We start from the raw sequence: 13,437 nt of genomic DNA on the forward strand, positions 1-13,437 counted from the left end.
CCCAATCAAGCATGCATTTCGCTTGCTGAAGACAACTTAAGGCAGAAAGACCTATGAACAAACAACAACTGGAGACCGCTGCAGAAAAGGCATGGCAAAGCATCACAAAGGAGGAAACCCAGTGTTTGGTGATGTCCATGCATTCCAGACTTCAAGCAGCCATTGCCTGCAAAGGATTCTCAACAAAGTATTAAAAATGACAATTTTATTTATGATTGTGTTAATTTGTCCAATTACATTTGAGCCCCTGAAATAAGGGGACTGTGTATGAAAATGGTAGCAATTCCTAAATGTTTCATACAATATTTTTGTTCAACTCCTTAAATTAAAGCTGAAAGTCTGAACTTCAATTGCATCTCGGTTGTTTCATATCAAAACCATTGTGGCGGTGTACAGAGCCAGAATTATGAAAATAGTGTGTCCAAATATTTCCAGACCTAACTTTACTTCATACAAATAATTGGGTGTTTTGCTGGATAATAAAATATCCTTTAAAACCCACATTACTGACTTGGTAAAAAACATTGAAGATCCGGATTTTGTTTCTTTACAGAAATAAAGCATGCTTGTCATCTCAACAGAAAGGAAGCAGTTCGGCTACATTTATGCCTGTGCTAGACTATGGTTACATACTATATGAAAGCTTCAGCTTCCGTTTTGAAAAGTCTTGACTCCGTCTATCATGCGGCTCTGTTTTATTACTGATGCAGGCTTTTGTACACAACGTTGTCTTTTACATATTACTGAGGGTTGGGACTCCTTGTCTTCCAGAAGAGCCAGACATTGGATGTTTTTTTGTTTATAAAACCATCCTACAAAATCTTTCTTATTTCCTTTCCTTGAAAATGTATTACAGAAATTAACTCATATCACACTTGCTCTCAAGAGTGGTTACTACTCGAGGTACCTGGGGCTCAGTATAAGATTCAACTTTGTTTACCTTCAATGCCCCACAATCCTGGAGTGTCCATAGCACAGTTTAAATGTTGTTTGACTGCACACTTTCCAGTGATTTGTACTTGCTATGTTTAATAGTTTTAGATTTAAATGTTTTATGCTTGACACGTTTCAAAAATGTATTTTATATTTATTTGTTTTATTATTATTGTAATACATGGAACCACTGTAAAAGAGACCAAGATCTCAGTTGGGTTTCCCTGAATAAATAAAATAAATAAATATATTTGTTTAAATATTTAAGAATGTGCATGGCTGAGGGACACAGAGTGTACAATACCAGAATATCAAATCAGAATCTCTTCACCAGTCTGGCTGATAGAGTCAGTGATATCAGTGATACATCAAACATTCATATAATTGATGCAATCCCTTTATTGTTTTAAAATTGATTGCTAAAGTAAATTTCAATAAGTTACAGTAAAACCACAATAACCAAATGTTGCATTTACCAACATTGGCTATTGGACTTCTCAATCTCAGTCTGGAAAAAAATATTTTTAAAACAAAAAGGAGAAGAACATTGAATCATAGCATCCCTACTTTAGGCACACAACATCCAATCCATATCTGAAGCTAGAGGATCAGCACTTTTTGATGACATCTTAAATTAATCAAACTTAACTGAGCAGAATATTAGTGCAGTGAAGGTGGAGTGGATTAAGCACGAATTAGAGCATAAAGTGTTTGTTTTTTTTATCCTGAAGGCCTAGCTAGATTTTGTTTACCCAGAGACCACCAAAGAAGAACTCACACTGGATATTATAGATATTACGAATGAAAGGAAAACCAACAATGTTGGGTGCTGGGCCACCACGAGCTGCAAGAACAGAATCTACGCCTTGGCATATATTCTATAAGTGTCTGGAACTCTTGAGGGAAAGAACACCACTTTTCCAAATGATATTCCCTCATTTGGTGTTTTGATGATGGTGGTTGAGTGCGCTGTCTAAAACCTTGGTCTAAAATCTCCTGTAAGTGCTGAAATGTGTTGAGATCTGTTGGCAGCGAAGGCCATAGCATGTGATTTACATAATTCTAAAACTCCTCAAACAACTCAATGGCCCTCCAGGAAGGTCGCTCCCATCCCCTTCAGGATAGAAATGCTTCACCATAGGATAAAGGTGGTCCCTCAGAATCCCTTTGTAATGAATTGCGGTGACCCTTCCCTCTAAGGGGTCCAGTGGATCCAAGCCATGCCAACAAAATGCCTCCTCCAAAATACGTTTTTTTTTATTTGTTTAACACTTCTTAGTGTAGAAGTTCAGACAGAATAACTGAGTGGTCATTAGTCAGCGATGTATCAGCTGTCACCAGATATCACTCCTAACAAAATCACCAGGGCTGCAGAGGCGGCAGGGGGTCATTGTCCCACCCCTCCAGTGGTGGCAGTCCTGCCTTGGGATCCTGCGAGCCCTCCCGCCCCACCCTACAAAACGTTTGGGGCTGACTCCACGGGGAGTCGCAGTCGTAATTGCCGTTGTCACCGCTGGAGTTGCCACTGGGCTGGCCAGACCTCCAGCAGGTGACGGTAGGGGTTCCCCTCCTCCTCGGTGTCACTATCTGGCCAACCGAGGAGTTCCCCTACCGTCCATCTCTGCTGCGTCCCTGGGTGGTGGATTACTCTGTCACATTCAAGGAGGCAGGACACAGGCGCAGATTGGTAGCAAGATATCTTTTTAATAGTGGCTTGCAGAAATAACAAAGGAGAGCTCTGACTGCGACTGAACACAAGGCATAAACAATAATCCGCACAGTGGTGTGGAAAAACTAAACTAATATCGGGTCCCCAATTCGAGGCAACGATGTACAGCTGCCTCTACTTGGCAGTTTGAATGAAGACTTTTTAAGATGCGAAAATCCATTTAATGATTTAAGCATCCACAAATTAGATTTTTTTTTTTCATATGATTGAATTTAGTTTTTTCATACCATACAAATACAAATATATTTTGGTAACCTTATGTTAAGCTTATATTTTTATTTTCAAAAAATATTTCAGTTATGTTTTTCTTTTCTTACGGTCAATCATTTTGAGCTCAATTTGGCTCCATACAGGTCTCTTTTATACCTCAGTCATGTATCCCCATATAAAAACACACAGTAAAAAACTATCACAATTAACAATAAAAAGTTAATTCATCAGACATTCAAAATATCACAGATCAATAAATTATCTAAAGCAATTATGAGCAATTCATTTGATTAAAGCATTATTAATCACACTGTTATGCTGTGTGCAATGAATGGCATGTTTGTCGCCAATATGTTTTGGAAAGATTTGTATTGAAGTGCAGTAACTACAGTTGGTCATATTTTTCATGCAATAATCCAATGACAAATGCAGTGTATGCCAGTCAAACTGCAAAATGATTGCAGCTAAAAGACAAGAAAGCGGTTTGGTCTGGGACTTGTGACATACTGCAGGTCATACAGTCTGACTGCCATCCTGCTTATACTGTCTTGTTGACAAAATGTCAGAGCCTCAGAGACTCCCTGTTGCAGCTTGGGCACCTGTGAGTTCGAACAAGGTAGAAGTCCGGAGAGTGCTTTGCTCACGGCGTCTAAGGTTTATGGTCTGGACTTCTTGGTTGAGCAAGCAATGTGACAAGAACCAGAACACAAATCAGATGTGTTTTCAGGTGACATATCTATGAAGCAGGGCCTTAGTTAGGAATTGGATGTCACCACATGGATAAAAGAAAACAGGGTAGACATTTTTAGTTTGTACACCTTCCATAATTACTGGTACCCTTGGAAAATTTCATAATTTACCCGCTTAACCATACGTGAAAAAAAATCTTGAAATGTAACCTTTTGTATAAGCAAAACTGTTTAAAAAACTCAATCAATTGAAATTTTGACTGGAATTTTTTTGTATAGACATGAAAGTAGAGGCTTCAAATTGGCAAGACTGAAGAGTGAAAATCTTGTGGGTTTGCAGTAAAACAATATTGTCAAACATATATTACACTCTTGCTGTGCTCTCACAGACCCATTGATATTTATTACACTCTTGTTGTGCTCTCACAGACCCATTGATATTTATTACACTCTTGCTGTGCTCTCACAGACCCATTGATTAGTCAATGAGCAAATCATGTCACTCCATGACTCAATGAATGGCCTATTGGGAGAATGAACAAAACTTTTAAACTGTGCACAATCTTGATCCCCGAGAAAATCATTTGGCTGTCCTTGTTCCCAGAACCTAAAACCAAGGAGTTAAAAAAGATATATCAAGTGTTCAGCATTTAGTACAGAGAACTTAAAGTACAGAAAGTATCAAATTGGGGTACTTCTCTATTTCACTGACGTTATGGTTGGACTTGTTCCATCCACCCATTTCCAGGCCACTTCCTGCTCTGAGTCAGTCAGACCAATCCAGAACTTCAGATTGTCACCCAAACCATTAAGAAACAACTGGAATAAAACATTTGGTTAGTTAATTGTTTCTGTGTATGTGCGCATGTGTGTGTGTGCGCGCGCGTGTGTGTGTGTGTGTGTGCTCGCCTTCACTCATATCTCACCTGTTCCTCTTTGCTATCTATGATCACCAGGTCTGATTCTTCCCTTATGCAATTTTCTCTGCTCTCACTCCAATTTTTCTTTTCAGAAGAAAGGTAATAACATCTAGACTTTAATCTCCTCCAACCAACAGGACAGCATCCTGCAGAAGCAATGCATACAGTGAAGTCGGGCAGTGTGGCCTGGTGGTTAGAGTATCTGAACAGCAACCACTAGCAGGTTAGACTGAATCCCCGAGCTGACAATGTGAAAAAGTTTGGTCCCTGAGCAAGGAAATAAAACCTAATTTCTCCCAGATTGTTTCTGATAACGTGAATGTGTTTCTCAGTCATACATACCTGGTAAAAAAAATTCAGGTGTTCTTAAGGTGTTCAGTATATTGTATCATAATCATTAAGGGTGTGGCGATACATTTAGCTCACGAGAGAGACTATGCACGACATTGGGTTCACGAGAACGAGACAATATTTTAACACTATTTTTAAGAAATCTTCAATTACGAAATATGACTGGAAAAATAATATTTTATTCGACTGAAAGTCACAAAATGCAAAACACTGCATGTGCATTTTGAAATGTTTTATTAACTAATCATCTTGTAATGAATGTCACTTCGGTTCTACTTTTTTAAGTATGTATTTATATTACCGGTATATTTGTCACAAGATTGGCTGCACTGCGCTACACTGACCACGCATAGAACCACCGCAGGTAATTTGGGTTCATTTGCATTAAACGGCTTTCTCCATACATGCAGTCACTCTTATCTCACACGAATGGCGATTAGCTGCCAAATGTTCCATGAGAACAACACCCATCCTTTGCGCGTTATAGCGTTGGTGTTGTTTTAGATGTTTTAACCGAATACTTTTCGCATAGTGAAATATTCTCCAATGCAAATCCTTCCTGGATACCCAAAATGCAGCACCCAATAAATTTTTTAGTGGCGGGGACATCTTCTATGCTAATTTCACCCTAACACTCAATCATGCTGATTGATTTCGATTCGATGAGAAATATCGTCACGTTAATTTCGCCACATTTCTAGTAATTATTTTTTCACATCAATTAAAATGTAGAGATATCCCCTTAACAGACTTAACATACTCACCCAGTTCTTGTGATATCTTTAATTCCAGTTGTGCTATTTTCTTTTGTATATGATATTTCTCATCAGCCATAGTGTTGTAATGGGTTTGTAGCTGGGCCATGTCTCCAGTCAAAGAGTTGAAACGGGTCTGTATCAAGTCTTTTTCTTTATTCGTGAAGTTTAAAATAGTCTTCAGCTGGTCTCTCTCTCCAGTCATGTTGATGTAATTACTTTGTGACTGGTCTCTTTCTTTAATCAACCTGGTATAATTGGTCTGTAGCTTCCTTATCTCTCTCATCAGCACTTCTTTCTCTTTAGTCATGTTTTCATAACTACTGAGAATGTCTTCCATTTGAGTGGTTTGGTTGTCTGTTAGCAGAGAAAGAGTTTTTGAAAGCTCATTGTTGCCATTGTTATCTGTAACAGAATACAGTGCAGGTATAATTATAATAACGTTTACACACACACACATTCAATTAAAACACTTCATTACATTCCACAAATCATATAAATGGATGGGTGGAGTATGGCATGTAAGCACATAGTCAATGCTAAAAAATATGTCATGTGGGGAAGTGGGAGCCATTTGGTAATCATTTGAAAGTCGTTAACTTTCCTAATTAAGCTTTGGGGGTAGAAGCTGTGCACCATGCAGTCTGTCAATGACTTGACCCACTAGTACCAACTGGCAGATATTGGATACTCACAGCTCATAGAGATGCCTAGGACTGCAGTCAGTAGGAGAACACACAGCAGTCCCAGGGAAACTGTAGCCAGTCTATAATGCTGAGTGTCCTGATATCTGTGATTCAGTCCTGCAGGTGTTGAGACAAAAACCATTACCCAGTTGCTTTTTCCAGATAAACAGAAGGTTTTTTTTATTCCAAGAGGAATTGAAAATGTGGTTATCAACCACAGAGAGAAAAATGGCATCTGTAACAGAAGCTGTCTTTTTCCACTTTAATCACACTTCCATTTGTTTAATTTTAAAACTACTTTTTTAAACTATATTTTTCTGGCAGGTTTAGGTTCTTTTCTGATAGAGACAATGGGGGAAAATAGGGGAGAGACTTTCTGCTGAAACAGCAGGTGGCCACAGCAGCACATCTTCCCCAGAGACAGTGGCCCAACATCCTGCATCACCTGAAGCCACATAAAAGGACATTTAAACTTAAGAGAACTTCACGATTTTTTACAATTTTTTGGGTAGCAGTATTTAATAAGGAAACATATGTGAAGTATATATAAAGTGGTTATAATTTCCAGATATTAGTCAGTGCTTGTGAGATAGTGAGCCAATATTTACCACCAGTTATTATTATTCATTTACAAATATACTTGAACAAATGCACATAGTGATTACAAGATGTATCATCCTGAAACCTAATTTACAACTGTTGCGCAATTTACTATATATATATTTTTCACTTTGCATAGATGCTCTCTCCAAAAACAGAAAATGTGTGTTTAATGGACTGTCACCTTCTACAACACCCTGGTTTGACACAAGCTGGCTTTTCTCCCTTTTGGGCATCATGTTGATGCCAGCCTTCTTGGGTTGGGGACTGTGTTATCCCACGGTACAGGTGGCTGGGAGAGGTCTTCACGTACTGCAGCGGTGGAGTGATTATTAAAAAGAGCTGCTGGGCGGTGACCACTGGCGTAGCTAATGGGGGGTGCAGGGGGTGTGGCTGAACCAGGGTGGGGAGCTCGTGCTTGGCCTGTATAAGATTTGATTTTGCGTCCCAGTCAGACGTCGGCTCTGATGATTTTCTACGCCAGTGTTGGCTTTGCATGCGTATATAGCGCATCATATTTTTGCGTCCCGGGGGGATGGGGGGCGCTGGATTTGTTTGTAACCCGGCCCGGCTTCAAAAAGCTACGCCAGTGGTGGTGACACAGGAATTTATCTCACTTTGGTTATTTCTAAAACTTACATTTAACCAATATTAACTGTGAAACCACTGAAAATAAGGTTCTGATGTATACAGTATATAATTTCACCTATATACACGTTCTTCTAATAAGCATTTGTAAATGGTTAATAACTAGGGGTGGGTACTGGTAACCATTTTAGCAAGCATTGACTACCTATACTTTTTTGACCAATTCACTATATATGCATTTAAAAAAATAAATATAACCACTTTATAAAACCTTTACAAATGTCACTTATTTCAAAGTGTTATCTATGCTTGTAATAAGTGACAATATAAATATTGATGCGTTAATTATTTTATCATTTGGTTATTTGCTTTGGCTAAGGCATTAAAAATGAAAAGAATGCAATGTCCAAACACAGTGACATTAAGGTTTTATACTAACCCTAACCTGATTTACAAATATAATTTTTTGGAGAAACACAATATTTATTTATTTCTGTATGTAAGCAAATTCTTAAATGAATAACAGCAAAGCTTGCAATTAACTACATTAAAGGGGCATTGTGTAGAATCCTGCATCTAAACAACAACACCACTAGTCAAATGTTTTGTTGTTTTTTATTCTGATTCCCTTACAGAACAAGTCTGATATATTTTTGCTTGTTTTTATGCTAGTACTAGTACAGTAAGAATCTTACATATTACACCTTAAAATAAATATAAATGCATTTAATTTGACAGACCTAAATAGAAAACACCCATTCACCTTCAGCAATCCTGTATGTTATTATTAGCAATATGTAATTTCCTAAATAGATGATCAATCATTTTAGGACACATACAGATCTGTACTGTACTTACTTATTATAGCCAGTGGATTCTGTCGAAAGGTCTCATAACCTGCAGCCGAATCATTACAGCCATTTACACAAAACTCCTGTACTTGGGCATAGACGTCCTCTTCATTCTCCATAATGATTAAAATAACAGTCTCTGCCTCCTTTCTGTTGTGCTGATGCCCCTTATCTTTAATCAAAATTGCAATGAGGTGAAACAGGTGTGAATATATTTACTGTGACCGAAAGACTGAGGTTCCTGTTCTTGAATATTCATCTATAAATAGATGTTTTGTTTGAAAACACTATTGGTCGGTTTCATACAATAGACGGTAGGATTATATCAGAACCTGCATATGTAACAGCTTTTCTTCCTCTCCTGTCTGACCGCCCCACCTGGCCAATGGACAAGAGGCCACTGAACACACCACCAGCAGTCACCCATGGAGCTTCTTCATCCCACCAAAGACGTGGTCCTGATGAAGCAAGGGAAAGAACTACTTAAAGGCCTTACAGTGATGTATAATTGAAATGCTACCAGCTTGTACTATTAAGAAGCAAGTCATTTAAATATGTCTAAAATAATCCAAAATGCATGGTACTCATGAAGCTAGCATGAGCAAACCATAAATCTCCAGTTTAATATGGAAACTATTCTATTAGGGTTGTGTATACACCAATGTTACGCACGCCTCCCAGAGGAGAGAGCGCAACACCCCGCTACACGTAAAACACCCTATGACTTGACAGAATGGGTATGGGGTCGTGGGTGCGAGAATGGATGACAGCGACAGGATTACCGTTTTCAGGACTATTTAATGAACGTAACGGTAATTCAGGGAAAAGGGGCTGGACGGAACCAAAGCAAAGAACATAAAAGTAAACCCAAACCCTCTAAACCTACCTTACCTGTCAAACCAAGAACTTACCTAACTAGCACCTCTTGCGCCGGTGCTCTAACCAAAATACAGGGGGTGGTCCGCCCAGGTCTGACCTAGTGGTTTTAGACAGAGTAAAGCTATGGGAGGTGTATGCCCCAGGGCCTCTTGCCTAAAGCACAATGGCTTTCCCCTTCCCCCTGGAAACAAATGGAAAAGATTTAAACACAAACAAATGCCACAACACACAATGCACATAAAGTTTGAACACAGACACTTGCCACAACACTTAATCACAAACGGTCTTTCTACCTTACAGATAGCAACCACAGATCAAAAGCAACAGCATGTGTGTCACCCTCTCTGAGACACTAGAACTGTGGCTTATAAGCAGGCTAAACCAGCTGTACCCACTGACGAGCTGGCATAGGGGCTATCCAATCAGCCCAAATCCGACCAATCAGCTGCAACCGGCGATCAGGAAGCCAATTAGCCTGCAACCACCACACAGAACACAAAGGGACAAAACCACATACGAACACAGAGCAAAAGAAAGCACTGGGGACGTAACACCAATCAGAATAGAGCACTAGGCGGACCTTGAAAGCTCAGCGTCCAGCACTTCAAAGACAACAATTTTCAGTGTTATAGTCAAGAGTTTGTGTCAATAATATATTAATTGACTGCTTTATCTGAAAAGCAGGAAGCACATACCTATAATGTAGAGCAACTCTAAGCTATATTGCAAATTCAAACAGTACTTCAGAATAATACATGCCAAAAGAGCAGACATGAAGAAATAACACTACATAAATTAATCTTTCACTTTTAAACATGTAGTATGGATATTCTGTTTACCTGCCAGCACTTTAACTTGTATGAGACACATTGTTGTGTTGTATTATTTATTTTAAATGGAATTCAGTTTCTCCAATGGACAGATGCCATAACAATGTGTCATACCCAAGAATTTGGGAATTAGAAAGAGTGGTTCTAGTTAGCCGATAGTGATGTACAAACGTACAAATATTGAGGCAGCATTCTAATGCTTAGGTTTATTGAAAATACAAATTCAATAAATCAAGGTTTGGCACATTGCACTCCATACACATTAAATGTGTGAATATTGGACATGGCCCAAAAATTGTAAAAATGTAACAAAAAAAATCAAAAATGTAACTAATCTAAATGATTATTATTAACTATTAAATATTGCAATGGTAGTCATATTAATTCTTAAAATTATAGGAAAGTCTCTGTTCCAAATATCGTGTCATCATAGACTAAATTAAATATTGATATTACTAATTCTAATAACTGGTCCCACAGCTAATTTTGTTTTTACTCAACTTTTGCTGTCCAAATATTTAATAAAAAGTTGCCCAAAGCCCCCATTAAAAATTTTGTTTTTTCAACTTGACACACTTCTACTCAACTAGAAATCTTGAGTTTTGGGTTTCTTAACAAAAACATGCTGGGGAGTTAGATACTAAATAATGTTGAGGCCAGTAACCAAATCTTCAAATATTTCAGATTAAAAATAAACAGATGTGTGGCAAATTAATGGAAAAACCTGAATAAATGACTGGAGGAACATAACGAGTGCAGTTGCTGTCATGCAGGTGTACTGCATGATACAATTAAGCAATAAACATCCCATCATGCTCTGTTGTATGTGTAAAAATTCTGAGCAAGCCCAGTTGACCTTGATTTTGGATTGAGATGACAGGAGGAAAAGGTCAAAGTGTTAAACAGTGCACTCCACAGAGTGGTGTTCCATCCCTGCAGTAAAGATCCAGAGACTCCAAATCTATCCCAAGGTGCATTGAAGCGGTTCTGGTGGCCCAATACTTTACTGAGACACTTTATTTTGGTATTTCTTTTAACTTGTCACCCATCTGTATTTCTTCAGTAAATTCAATGCTTCAAACCTAAGAAAGTACACAAATGACAACACACTGAAAATGTCAATCTGTAATACCACATGTTTGAAAGCATCTTCATGGCAAGGCTAAACTGGCATATTTACTTCATCCATCCTCATCCATCATGGATTAGCAAAAATGGTTTAGCCACAATTTTTTTAAATAAAACCTTCAAACTAAGGCCTTGTGAAAAATACTGGTTATTATTATGAATAATAAATGTACTATAATAGCTTTGCATATAATTTTAACATAAAATGTCTTAAACATCCTGTATGAATATAACTTATTTTTTCCACTCAGTTAAAATACACTTAAAATCCTACAATTCATCTGAAAGACAAGGCACCCAATATTTTTTTTTATGTAAAGCTCCAGTATACAGTTGCCTTCTTCAGAATGTATACAGAATTATAATTAATAATAATAATATTCTGAATAATATTACAAACCTAATTTATCCAATTCAACATGTACAAGTATATCCTTCATTATAAATAACCCCTGACCTCTACCACAATAATGTGGTATACAGCTATCCTGATTTATAGGACATGCCTAGTCTATGTAATGAGAAAATATTGTTATGCCTGGAGTTATTCAACTGCACGCCCAGGCCCATTTTGGTCATAAAAGTAAGTTTGGAGTATAGAAAAATAGTGCTTCTTTTTATTTTTATTTTAAATGTTGAAAGATTTCATGAAATAAATCCACAAATATGTATCTGTGTATGTTTTGGAAGTGAAACTGAATAAAAGGGTCACAATATGTAGTTCAGTCTCCAATATCACCAACCAGTAGCGAATGGCCAATGAATGTCATAATGAAGTTCTAGAAGGGACCACTTTAAGTCCAAGCTGACAGAAGTAGTTTTATTTTGGATTGAGATATTTGGGTTTTTTACATTTTAATTGTTTAATTTCAATTGATTTCTACTTAAACTGTACAGCCTGTGATTAAGAACAATTCATATTGGGATTTGGCCAACACCAGCCATACCCATGGCATAGTGCTGGTTGCCCCCATTCAGAATCCAGCTGATCAGGTAGAAGAGTGTCCAGAAGAAGGCAGGTCCCTGTACAGCCTCTCCCTGACAGAATCAGAAGTTGGTCAATCAAACTCCTGTAACCTTCTGGTGAGTAGATTTCCCGTCCTCTGTCTTTGTGTAGACCTCCAAGAACATTCAATCTGAATGGATTGCTGAACAAATGTCTCTCTCTCGTTAACAGTCTCTTGGTGACAACAGATCTCTTGGCTGGGACTCTGATGATGACCTTTTTGATAACCTCTCTGCTGAAGATGTAATGGTACTTCCTGATGAACCTGTGGTAGGTCTCTAGGCCTTAAGGTTTGCTGTGTATGATTGTGAATGTGTCTTTGTTGTCTTTTCGTATGTGATCAATAGGCATTCCCACAAGGACAAGTTATATAATAGATAATACCGTACATACATATAATACCTCACAAGACAATATACCTCTGATGGGGATTATGTTTGTTGGTGTCTGAAATGTAATTTTTATTTCTATGTGGTGCTGGGTTCATGAAGCACATTTTTAATTCCCATTAGATGTTCTAAACTTTCAAGTCATGCTTGTAGACACCCAGGTTGATTTATTAAAAAAATATGCTCAGATGTGTTAAATGCGTAAGAGGTGAATGAAATGCAGACAGTGGGGTATAGAATAATTAACACAGGTGTTTTTCACTCTTTCTACAAAATGGAAACATTAAAATATATTGCAACAAAAAAGCCCAGACATGTTGCAAGCCCTGCTGTAACCTTACGGTAGCAGAGAATGACCGATTATTTTAGAGGGCTGGAGGAGAACGAGAAGGCAAATCAGGCTCATGGAGAGATGTTCTGTCTGGTCAAGGGCATCCAGGGAATGCATGCTTTGGATAGAATGGCTGAGGACAAATTCCATAGGCTGGACAGTGTCCGGTGTTATGTAAGTTACTCAGTCTTGTTGTCATTGGTTGTACAGTTGAAGTAGTTAATGAATTAGGCCTACACTGATTGACGAGCAAAGCAAAGCCAATCTATTAATCAACCAATTAGACAGTTCTGTACAGTACATGGGTTTCATTTGTTTGTGTTCTCCTTCCTACAGAGAATGCTGGCATAAGGACAGTGGAGGACTGTGACATACTGAAGCAGAACATGATCCCTTCCCTTCATAGACTGGGCCGCAGGGCAGTATTCCAACATGATAAACACACCTCCAAGACGACCACTGCCTTGCTAAAGAAGCTGAGGGTAAAGGTGGTGGACTGGCCAGGCATGTCTCCAGACCTAAACCCTATTGAGCATCTGTGGGGCATCCTCAAACAGAAGGT

At 38.2% G+C, this 13,437-nt stretch overlaps 1 protein-coding gene across 1 annotated transcript; it reads right to left on the reverse strand.

Moving 5' to 3' along the window:
- Window positions 1-2,984: 2,984 nt before the first annotated feature.
- LOC105030292 (asialoglycoprotein receptor 1-like) lies at window positions 2,985-9,737 on the reverse strand. The gene is made up of 8 exons (XM_020043747.3): window positions 9,485-9,737; window positions 8,645-8,770; window positions 8,320-8,484; window positions 6,283-6,390; window positions 5,597-5,992; window positions 4,488-4,627; window positions 4,274-4,380; window positions 2,985-4,168 (listed from the first exon to the last, which is right to left on the reverse strand). The coding sequence occupies exons 3-8, from the start codon at window positions 8,429-8,431 to the stop codon at window positions 4,006-4,008; spliced, it is 1,026 nt and encodes a 341-aa protein (XP_019899306.2). The 5' UTR covers window positions 8,432-8,484; window positions 8,645-8,770; window positions 9,485-9,737; the 3' UTR covers window positions 2,985-4,005.
- Window positions 9,738-13,437: the final 3,700 nt, after the last annotated feature.

This window comes from Esox lucius, chromosome 25 (assembly GCF_011004845.1).
Source record: "Esox lucius isolate fEsoLuc1 chromosome 25, fEsoLuc1.pri, whole genome shotgun sequence".
In the NCBI taxonomy this organism is placed as follows: Eukaryota; Metazoa; Chordata; class Actinopteri; order Esociformes; family Esocidae; genus Esox; species Esox lucius.